This window comes from Armigeres subalbatus, chromosome 2 (assembly GCF_024139115.2).
Source record: "Armigeres subalbatus isolate Guangzhou_Male chromosome 2, GZ_Asu_2, whole genome shotgun sequence".
NCBI classification, from domain to species: Eukaryota; Metazoa; Arthropoda; class Insecta; order Diptera; family Culicidae; genus Armigeres; species Armigeres subalbatus.
In genome coordinates, this window is record NC_085140.1 from 250,608,731 (window position 1) to 250,620,552 (window position 11,822).

The following is an 11,822-nucleotide window of genomic DNA, read 5'->3' on the forward strand; positions in this document are numbered from 1 at the left end:
GTAGCCATTTTCGGAAATGAAGCATGGAAATTATGAGAAGCTTTTGTGGTTTTCAAGCAAAATGTGATGTGTACCACAGAAACTATGAGACAGAGGAAAATATTATGAATCCTTTAAAATATGGCAAACTGACAATGGGCTGGCTATCTAGTACGCATGTTGGAAGAAGAAAAAAAATGCAAATACAACATTGAGCAGAGAACTTCATGAAGACTGGAAACAGATGATAATTGCTGGAAAAAGATTGTGATTCATGAAAAAATAAAAAATACACATAAAATGCTTCTAAAACGCGTAAAATACTAAAATAAATTATTTTCAACATTTTTTGATCCGTTTAAAAATTGGCTTTCTATGAATAAATGTTACAAATGTGCATATTTCTAATTTTGAGGGTAAATTACTATGATTCATCCATTGCTGAGTTATCAATTGACTTTTTATACCGAATATTGGTGAAGAAAGCAATAAAAATCACTTTTCCAAAAACCGCCGATGAAATATTTTAAACAATGTGAAAAAAAATAGAGGTACATGAAACTTCGATAATAATCAATTTTTTTACACCGTGCTCCAGCGCTTTTGTAATTTGAGTTATGGCCACAAATTTTGCAATAGAAAAATTCTCACACTCCCAAGGTCTACCGTGGACAAAATCATTTGATTTTCCTTCTCACTGCCATACCTCATTGTCTGCTTGAATTTGAAAACGAAGATGAAACGTGTAATTAAAATCTGATTGATGTACGATGGAACAATTCAGAACTATATGATTGATACATTTCCGGAAAATATACAAAAATAAATGTAATCTGCTTTCATCAATGAGATTTTGATACCAAAAACGATTTTTTTAAATCAACATTCAGGCAAGTTACCCAACTTCGGAAGTAGAGCACTGAATTCCATAAAGATACGCTAAAGATCACATCATTTAGTTTGGCATAAATATTGGTTCGGTTTAAAAGTCCTGTTTCCGAATTCTAATTTAGTGTTACGTCAACAATAAACCTTCATTTGTGTGTTCAATCGTTTAAGATTGCAATGGAGCTGTTGTTTTTTTTTGTGAAAATTAATTTGTCGCTAGAACGTTTTACACCGGTATTACAAAGGCGTTTGTGTAATCACCAATTAAATCCAATTGTGACCGTATGAAACGTGTGGTTAAGTCGCGGAGCAAATCGGATGTATGGAAACCATTTCATGTTTTGGATGTGGATAGTAAAACAACTTATTTTGTACGATGTCGTGAGTGTGGTGACTAGCTGGAGTGAAACAGCGAAAAAAAACCTGAAGAATGCTCTGAAAAAAATGTTCGATTCACGCACAGGAAGATAGAACACCTGTGGAGTAAATAAACAGCAAATAAATATTTTGTAGAACATCAATATTTTGGAAAATTAAAAGTCACGTGTTTGAATCAGTATATTCCTGAGACGTAGCACTTAGCACGTAGACCTGATGCCTTCAAGTGTCTTCGAAGGAACAGGATTCTGAATGATTTGTCGAGCCCGAAGCTCGGCTCTGATCATGCGTTGCAGACAAGGAATATCAAAGTTGTCATATCTTAAACTAATGTCGAATTCGTTTTTAAACCTGGGTCAGTGCCAACCCGAACCCTGAATAAAAAAACATGTTCAGTTCCATCTGTAATTGGATACGTTGGTGTGCGTAGCGTCATGTTTGTTTTGATTCGAAATATACACGGAAGAAATAAACTACCCAATAGTGAGTTTAATTCACCCAACCTCGAACATCCGTACGGGAAGCCAAAATTGAGTAAGTAGGGTCGAAGTAGTTTGCCTTTACTCCCATGTTGAAAAAGTACCCACCGGAAAATTTATTGACCCAAATTTAAGTTTAATTCACTCAATTTCGACCTCAGGTAATAAAACTCAAAATTGGCTTCCCGTATTGAACTGGCGTCGTTGGATTGTTTGGCTCTTTTGTTTTTGACAACAAAAGAGAGAGTGGATGAAAGAGAAGAGAAAAAATAACTCAAAAGTAAGTTTAAAAATACTCAATTTTGGGTACTTTTTTTCTTCCGTGTATGATCCAGGACATCCAGTGCACTGGGCACTGGCAGTGCGTTGGTCTTGACTAATCAGATCATGATAAATAGTTTAAGTGCGTGAACTGATTTTTGCGGATAGTGGAATTTACTTTTTGGGTGGATATATGAAGGAATTATTGTAGGAATTTCCCAATTAATCCCTGGAGCAACTTCCAGAGAAATTCCTGGAACAGTATTCAAAGATATTCCTAGAAGAATTTCCAAAGGAATTCATCTCGAAAGGATCTCTTGGAAAAAAATATGGAGGAATGCCTGAAAGATATTACCAAAAATTCAAGAAAGAATTACTGAAAGAATTTCTGAAGTAATTTTTGGCAGAATTCCCGAAGACAATTCTGAAACGCACGAAAGAGTTTTTGGAAGAATTCAAAAGAAATTCTGCATAAGAAATAATTCTATTCGGTATTCCTCAAATATGTTTTCTGGATTTTGTGAACGGGTTTCAAGGGGAGCTCCCAAACTACATAATTGCATCCACCGACCTAATTAAGGACACAATCAGTAAGGAAAACCTGAATGAACTTATGAATACATAACTTCCCTAACAATTATTTTTAAAACTGAATCTAGACAACAATACCGGTTTAATTTCATTTGAAGCTACAACAACAAATATCACAAAATTATCGGAAAAAAAGATTTTCAACGCGCATTTTATTTTAATAAACAGACAGTTTCGTTTCTCCCTTCTGCTTGTTTATTCCGCCCAGTCCCACCCACCCACGTGGTTTTGACAGTTGAAGTACAGTTGTATTGGTGAATCCGGTGCGAAATCGTGAAACACAAACAACACAGTGCGAACCCGACAGCTTTGGTGTTGGAACTAGTGCGAACCTAGTTCCAACCTGAGCGAATAAAAAAACACTTTGACAGCACTTAGGTTGGAACTGGTCCCAACCTAGGTTGGAACTTTTTAAAAACGAATTCGACATAACAAAGACTCAACAATGCAAAGATAACAAAAAACACTAAAAAATAACATGTCGAAATAAAAATTAATTTAGAAGATGTTTTAAAAGTTCGACGCTTCGAATTTGACACGTGATGATTACTCACTTATGTAGTAGAAGATAATACAGCTAATCCTCTTTAGTAGAGGTATTCAAATCACCAAATGCATTGAAAAAGTTTGTAACCTACGAAGAATGACGATAACCAGGCTACTGTCATGCTATTGTTTAGCCCATCGCCAAATCGTAGCCAGGATGCCCCGGGCACATTTTTTTTTTTCATACTTCTATTCAATGATGACAGCGGTCTATGTCTATTAGACCTCTTCATGTTTTCAAAAAGTATCAAAAATTTAATCGGTCAGCCCAGAATCATAATTCTTATGGTCAAATAAGTCTCATGTCAAATTTTCAGCTAATTCGGATAAAATTTCGAGGTGGCTCAAGTCGATTTAGTGTTTTTGGGCTATTTTCAATTTTGGAAAAAATCTAACAAGTGATATAAACGTCGAAAACTATCGCAACAACCTCTATACGGAAGCTTTTGGTGTGCTCTACAAGTCTTGTGAACATTGCGATTCGTTTCGTTCACGTTTTGTCCATGTTAAAGTGATTTTTAAGCTTTTAAGTGCATAAAAATACTGTTTCCCCCAAAAGTCGTTGTTCTACAAAATTCTTGAGTTTATGACAAATAATTGTTAATTTATTATATTATTATTCCTCTTTTTTCCCTGGAAATTTGAGTAATATAATTGCCCATGTGTGATTTATCGTTAAATTCTTAAAAATCAGAAGCTGAACATTTGTCAAAAATTTGCACGCTGAGATTTTTTCGAACAAGTTGTTCAAACAAAGAAGCTTCGATTTCACTTGTTACTACGATGCACTCAATGTTAAAAGCATGCAGACATATGGTGAAATTAACAAAATTTGGAAGTCATTTGTTGTAAGCATCAAATATCATATGATTTGATTTATGTTTTGTTCGAACAACTTGCTTAAAGAAATCCTAGCGTGCAAATTTATGACAAATGTTCAGCTTCTGATTTTTAAGAATTTAACGGTAAATCGCACATGGGCAATTATATTACTCAAATTTTCAAGGAAAAAAGAGGAATAATAATATAATAAATTTACAATCATTTGTCATAAACTCAGGAATTTTGTAGAACAACGACTTTTGGGGGAAGCAGTATTTTTATGCACAGCTTAAAAATCACTTTAACATGGACAAAACGTGAATGAAACGAATCGCAATGTTCACAAGACTTGTAGAGCACATCAAAAGCTTTCGTATAGAGGTTGTTACGATTGTTTTCGACGTTTATATCACTTGTTAGATTTTTTCCAAAATTGAAAATAGCCCAAAAACACTAAATCGACTTGAGCCACCTCGGAATTTTATCCGAATTAGCTGAAAATTTGACAGGAGACTTATTTTAGCATAAGAATTGTGATTCTGGGCTGACCGGTTGAATTTTTGATACTTTTTGAAAACATGAAGAGGTCTATTGTCTATTGATGATGATGACACCGCGCTTGTCACAGGCTTGACGATAACACTACGAGTTATCGGATTCACTAAAACAATCGGTTCCTCCTAGGTGGGATTATATTTTAGGACTTTACCATGATATGTAGTCCTACAAAAAAATTTCTGTCGAAGTTCAGAACAAGTTGTTTGAAGCATAGTAACAATCATACCTGTACCAGGGATAGGTGGATTCGATTAGAAGAGCTCGAATTTTGACACCTGGTCAAGACCCATGAAAAAAATTTTATTGGAATTGAAGTATATTTTTGTTATAAAACAAAAACGAAAGAAATTTTGCACGGTGTGCCTGTGACCGTTATTAACGAAAAAAAATGTCCATCCATTCTGAACTCGCCTTTCGAACGATATAATATCCAGGCGTCTGCTATGAAAATTTCAAAATATTTCTTCTAGGGAATCGAAAGTTATAGCAGTTTCAAATTTCATGATTTTTGCGTTCGATATTTCACTAATATGCAACCATATATACCGTGAATTTCCTTCTGATTACATCCAAATAAATTATCATCAAATATGCAATTTGCAACCTCAACCAAATATAACCTAAAACCTATTATTTGAATAATAAAAAAAAATCAAAGGATGTTAGAGATAATATTGTTCTAATATCAATGACAAAATAGACAATCCTTCCCCTCGGATATGTTACCTTGCCGCGGTGGGTCGGCTTACGCCATTAGCACTGATATGGCAACCAAAGACATATCCTGTCGTGGTGGTATCACATGTTGACTATTTTTGTTTGGTGCCACGTTACATATCTGGCATTGACGCACTAATTTCCGGCATTTGCATGTGATCCAACGGATCTCGTGTCTTGGAGCCTTGAATGGTAGTGCAGTCAGGCAGAGGCCTTTTTCGAAAGTGATAATGATGGGAGTTCTCTTCTTTTCGGCAATACTTTTCTGATGCGTTCCCTGTGACGATGAGTCCTAGCTACGCTTACATTTAGCTAGCTAGGCATTTATTGAAAAATAAAGTATTTAAGACATTCGTAGGGAATCGACTGCTGGATTCACTGAGTAGAAGTTTTTTTCAAAACTAGGAACGTGGTGCCAGTTTTATTTTGTTATGCCTCACCTCGCAGAGCAATAATAACAAATACCACACATTATAATGATGGTATATGAACAATCTTATGACGGCTAGGCAAACAAAGTAATTCAAGGAACGCATACTTCATACCTTTTACCATAAAGACAAGAATGACATCGTACAGATCAATCTATATGATTCGGCAATTGAGCTTCCAAAATAAACGAAAGATTAAAACAAATCTATATGATTAGGAATGAGATAAGAGAGTATCTATTAGAATTGTAAATGTAATGTCTTTTGAGTCAGTTCAACAGTATCTTAATGGACGACATGATCCTTGTACGGCTGGAAAACTGCTTCAAAAGTTATTAACTTGTCATTTTTTATAAATCGGGGATTGAACACTTTCTTGTACTTGATAAAAAAAAACTTCCGGTTCCATGTGAGTCGGATAAACTGCTTCGGTTGATTTTGAGCGCGTACAATGACAATAGACGTATAAATAGCATAAAAACTGGCTAAATAATTTGACTCTGACAAGAAAATGACAAAAATGACTTTAAACCATTACGATGTTAGAGACCTCTCCGACTATTTATGAACGTAAATCCCTCTGATTCAGTTGCAACAGCGTCTTCTTGGACGACATGTTCCGTGTACGGCTGGCAAACTGCTTCGAACGGAATTATGCAACGGTATCATCAAAGGCCTGGTGCAGAGGTTTCTACTCTATTCAGAGTCCCGCCAGTAAACCTTCACAAAAAAAATATATCAATGACAAAATAGACAATACATCCACAATACAGTATTCAAATTACAGAATTATTGCACTTCAATCTCCTAATCATACCAAAGTGTGAATATTGTCTATGACAGACAAGTAACTACACTCTGTATGATGATTCTGCTTTTACTAAATATGATAATCGTTGGTAACATAGAATACCGCGCTGAAACAATTTTGTCTTTCATGGGTACTGGGCTGTTAGCAAGATTAGTAACCAAAATTATAACAACAATGTACATCATTTGTTGTCAGTTATACAGCCATCATCCAGTTCGATTCAAGCAGTGGTACGAAAACGAGTTTCATTTGGAAAAAAAAGGGAAAGGCTAGATCACACGAGGAAAACCGCCTTTTCCGAGAACGGTAGACGGAAAAAGCATATATGAACCACTTTGGAACGTCTCAACAATTTAACTGACTTGTTGAACTACGATGCATTTACTTCATAAATTAATGCATTTACTACATAAATGAATAGTCAACTGCGTAGATTCAGATTTTCGTGTATAAATTAAGTATATTTGTACACGCAAGGTGGAAATTAAAAATCGCATGTGGAACTCAAATTGAGATAGTGCTGGGCACTTATCAAGAGTGCCCGTTCATTCTTCCATAGCTGAAAACAATTTGGCTAATGAATTACTTAGACCACACTAGAGCTTCATGAGAACGCGTGACTATATTTTGTCCTCTGTTGGACTTAGCTTTTGATTAACTTACAAGAAGTCCTCCCAATAGCACCTTCGATGATTATCTCCAGAAAGTGTTGGCCCAATCTAACGAAACTAATTTTAGTATTTCGATCGAAGCTTTGGCTGACCACTGGCGACTCATAAGGCAAATAATCAATCTGACCACTAGTCTGCGCTAGTTATTAATCTGATTACAAATTTCTTCACCGCCCAGTATGTGCGTGACTACGTTTGTTTTTTTTCGTATTAGCACTTATTTAGCACTTCATAACCTAAAAAATCATCTTTTCTAAACTCATGCGTTTCACGCAAGTTATCACTCACTCAAAATTAAATATACCTTTTTTGTTCCCTTTTGTAAGCAACAAATCAACAAAAATCTCCTATATTACAGGGATTGTACATTCCGTGTCGATATTAAGTCCTTGCCGTGCAGTTGTAACGAAAAAAATCGTAGGATTGTTGGAATAATTCCATTGTTTAATACCTTGTCTGAATTTGCTAATAAAGCCGTGGTTCGCTGGTTGTGGCACAGGGCGTTAGTTGAGCCTCCGCTGATTGGGACATACCCTATTTGACAAGCAATTCAAACGCTGAAAATGGAATTTGGCTTTACTAGACATAATCTGTTAAGTTCATGTCGAAGTGCACGTGTTCAAATGCCAGTTAACTTAACTAAAAAATCTGAATTCGTCAGTTGGGTCAAGGTTGGTCACCATCCAGTGAATCGCGACTGTACAAGGCAAGGGTTACTCAAAGTGACCAACTAATTATACAATTTTTCAAAAAAAGTTACAAACTCCAAATTAATCCATCCGCGCACGTAATCAGCGATGCAAATTTAAGTTGCTGAAGCTTTCAAATGGTTTTAAAGTCAGTTTTATTTTTTTGCTTCATTTTCTAGCCTATTGAAATTCAGCAAAAAGCTAAGTGCATTCTTATTTGTATGACAACTGAGACATACAACATGTTAGAGCAGCAAATACGGATGAATAAACATTCAAATTTTATTGCAATTAAATTATAAACGATATAGGTGTGATTTTCAGTAGATTTATGTTTCTTTCATAATTGTAATATTTAAAGCAATTCATTTCAATATTTATTTCAAAACAAAATGGAATGATCTCACCAATAGCTTTGTATCAGCGTACCGATGTTGATAATTAGTTTTGGCGGTTTTAAGTAAAATTCGTCAACAGCTCGTTTCTTTGGATTTTCGTGTTCACTCTTTTTGTCAATGCTATAATCATGATTTTTTACCTACAGCATCCAGAACCTTGTACGACACTGTTTTAAAATCGATGTTATCACGTTAATCACTTTTCAAAAGCGAGAACCTATGCATTGCGAGATTCGTTTTCCCGACACTGTTTCATTTTCTTAATTTCGCCTTCACAATTACCAGCCTTATATCACTTCACCACACATTTAACAGGTTTGATGATTCATTTGCACAAATTCTTCTGTTGACTCGTCATATGCAGTGGTTGTTCTTTCAGCTTTTTCCTTTTATATGGTTCATTACAATGCTGGTATTTACGCCATTATCAATTTTCTGAATGTGCAAATGTCAAACATTTACAAGAACAAGAATACTTTTACAGTATTGTAAAACAGAACATAAAAAGCGAAAGAAGATTAAAACGAAGTTATTTTTATAAAGGTGTGTTAAGGCCATAGATTATTCAAATCATATTGCTGCAGGACATTCTCATAGCACCATTCTTGCCTTCTTGATGATCGGAAAAACCAGGTTATTATTTCAGGATGTTCAGTACGCTTCCATCTGTGGCGCTACTAAGAAGCTTTTTGTTTATAGCATTCACACTCGAATATTTGAACCAAGTTGTTCTTTCCTCCGCTCATACGCCGCTTCTTAGCATATTTTCCAAAAATATATGTAAATGATCTTCTGCTCTCACTATTAGAACGAACTATCGTCCTTTTGCCCATTTCTTCCATCCTTCTGATCCTTCTCGTAGCGTTAATTGCCATTACTGGTTAACGAAGACGGATCGCACTTGAGAATCCTTATGTTCGCCATGTGTTGTCCAACGACAGTCCCATTATTCCGCTCATGCATGGTTCAGATTTCAAGCACCGGCAACCTTTTTTCCCATCACTTTTTCTTCGTTCCGTTGAAAACACCCGCATCTGAATTGTCTCAGAAAACCAGCCATCCCACCGAACACAAGAAGAAACTGATATAATTATTCAAAACCTCTCTCACAGAACCAATGTAGTGTACAACATCGGAACAATGGGCCCCGGCATTTCATCACGTCTCATCCCACCCAACCGGCGCGGCCGTATCTGGACGAAGATGGAAAGAAGCCGAATGCCCTTTCCACGGTTCACCGTTACATCAATTCCACGTCTTCCTCCTAATGCAGCACCATCATCCGTCAGAAACTTTCCCTCTTAGCCAAACAGCCAACCAGTCAGGCCCGCCTTGGATCACTCGGCGGGTCCCCCGTCATTACATCTTCATACCACGTAATTATTTCGGCGGTAGACCATAATTGATGAAAATGGCACTGCTCGCGAGTGGAACCAAAATATTTACCCAAAAATACACGCCGCCACCACCAGCGCCGCTTCATGGCTCCCCTTCGCGTTCCGCTCCACTCGAACCCGACCAAAGGTTCGTAATCCAGCAAACAGAAAACAAATCCTCAATCCACTCTCAACGGAGGCACTATATGGATGGGGGAAGCTCCCCTTATTATTCACTCTCAGATTTTAATCACTATTCACTATTGCTTCTATTCTATGAATAACCAAACCATCCACACCGGCAAGAAAACACGATAAGACGAACGTCGCGGGACGCAGGAGGCGCCGGAAAAGCGATCACTCCGCATCAACCGAAGACGATGACGGCGGCGGCGGCTACGACGACGACGATGACGACAACAGCAACCGACGAAGACGGCGAGGAAGGACGCGGGATAATCGACCAGCAATCCCGGTCGGTATAAACAACAATCGATTCGGTGCTACACACGATGCAGAAACGGTCGGTACGTGGTTCTCGTTTTGGAACCAAATCGAGCGCGCGCGCAAAACTTCCACCACAACGTACTCTCGGAACTACGCACGGGCACAGACTAACAGGACCGCCGGATGGACGACGGCCCGGAACCCTACGACGGGCGGCAGGGTCTAGCTGCGCGTGCAACAGATCGAACAACCCGCGAGAGGGAGAGTGGCAAAATGCCGTGCGGGATCAAATCCGAAGAGAGTGAGTGAACGGCCCCACAAGCAGCGGTGCATCACACCGTCGTTGTTGTTATACCGTCGCTGGCAATGAGGGAGAGTGAGTTACCGTATGCTGCAGCTCTGCAGAATTCGCAGCATGCGGATGGTGAGAAACGGATTCAGGGATTATCGGCAGTTTTTCTTTTATCAATTTCTTCTCTGAGGTGCTTGGAACTGGAGCGCGCCGGGGGATTATGATAGATCGGGTTTGCAGCAACCCAACAGCAGCAGCAGCAGCATCAACATCAATGAGCGAGGGTGAGGTGAGAATTGATTCAGTTGTCCGGGGAAAACAAACATTGCGGCGATGGTGAAGCGAAGAATAAAAAGAAGCGTTGATGATGTTTGACGAGGATGGGAAGAAAGGCAGAAGATGTAAACAAAAGATAATAATGGAGAGCGGATGGGTCGATGAAGAGGTCAATGGTGTGAATCATACGAAGCCCAGAAGAAAAGGATTTTAAATTATGGAATTAAATTGTCCGGGTTCTACATAATGGACGCAATTTGTTTTTGTGAGCAAGTAAGTTCGGTTTGAGTATCAGTCCCACAATTACGAATTTAATAAAGGTGATTTTTTCTTACAGTGATTTATGAAAATGATACAGAATTAAAGTGGAGGTAAATGTCGACATTTTAATCGAAATGATTACGGTTTTACGCATCTTAACAGACAAGTAGAATTATCTGGTCGACTCAGGTTGAAAGATGTTGTTTACATATGGTTTTCCATTCATTAGGCGCAGGGCCGTAGCATCGGCTCCCAGAGCCCTTAGCGAAACGTTTATAGGGCGACCCTTATTTTCTTGCAGATGTGAGATTTAAAATCATCATCTTTGCGAGATGCACCTAATGAATATTTGCTTTATTAGTTCTTTAAGCCTCTATATCCAACATATGTTCATTGTTCATATAATGGCAAATAAGGATTTCTAAAAAAGCTATAGGTACATTTATAGAAATCTCTTGAAATTTCCATGATTTTTCAAATGATTCAACAAACTTACGCAAATCCTAATAAAAACTAGATTCAGTGGTACGTGAGTTCACGACAAAAAGGTTCTTGATATTTTTAGTTGAGAATCGATCCTTTACTATGTTTGGCCAATGAAATTCAATTCTCAAGTTTGCCAGTCGGTGGTTGGGTCGCTAACGGACCTATTCGAAACTCCTAATTTAGAATTGGATAATCTTCGGAATTGCCATTAGATCTATATTGATGAATAAAAATCCAATCAAAGCTTGAATCATTTTGAACATGTGAATTTGAGAATAATTTGTCATCATTTCCTATAGCGAAATTTCAGGCCATCGGGGTACTGCTGGATATCCCCTTCAATGTCCTCGACATCGACGATGATCTGCCGCCTGTTGGTGTCCAGTTGCACGGAAGTATGCCGATTACCAGTATAAATATCTATCTACATTCCTTGCGGCGCCTTTCCCGCCGTTTAAGCTAAGG

The 11,822-nt window shown here is 37.6% G+C and overlaps 1 protein-coding gene across 2 annotated transcripts in view; it reads right to left on the minus strand.

Annotated features, from left to right (window-relative positions):
* Positions 1-10,870, minus strand: part of LOC134212064 (hemicentin-1-like) — a 707,443-nt gene extending 696,573 nt beyond the window's left edge. For both annotated transcript variants that reach the window (XM_062689571.1, XM_062689570.1), the window contains exon 1: positions 9,666-10,870. In XM_062689571.1, the coding sequence (XP_062545555.1) occupies positions 9,666-9,702 (37 nt within the window). In that variant the 5' untranslated portion in view covers positions 9,703-10,870. The remainder of the gene's footprint in view (positions 1-9,665) is intronic.
* Positions 10,871-11,822: the final 952 nt, after the last annotated feature.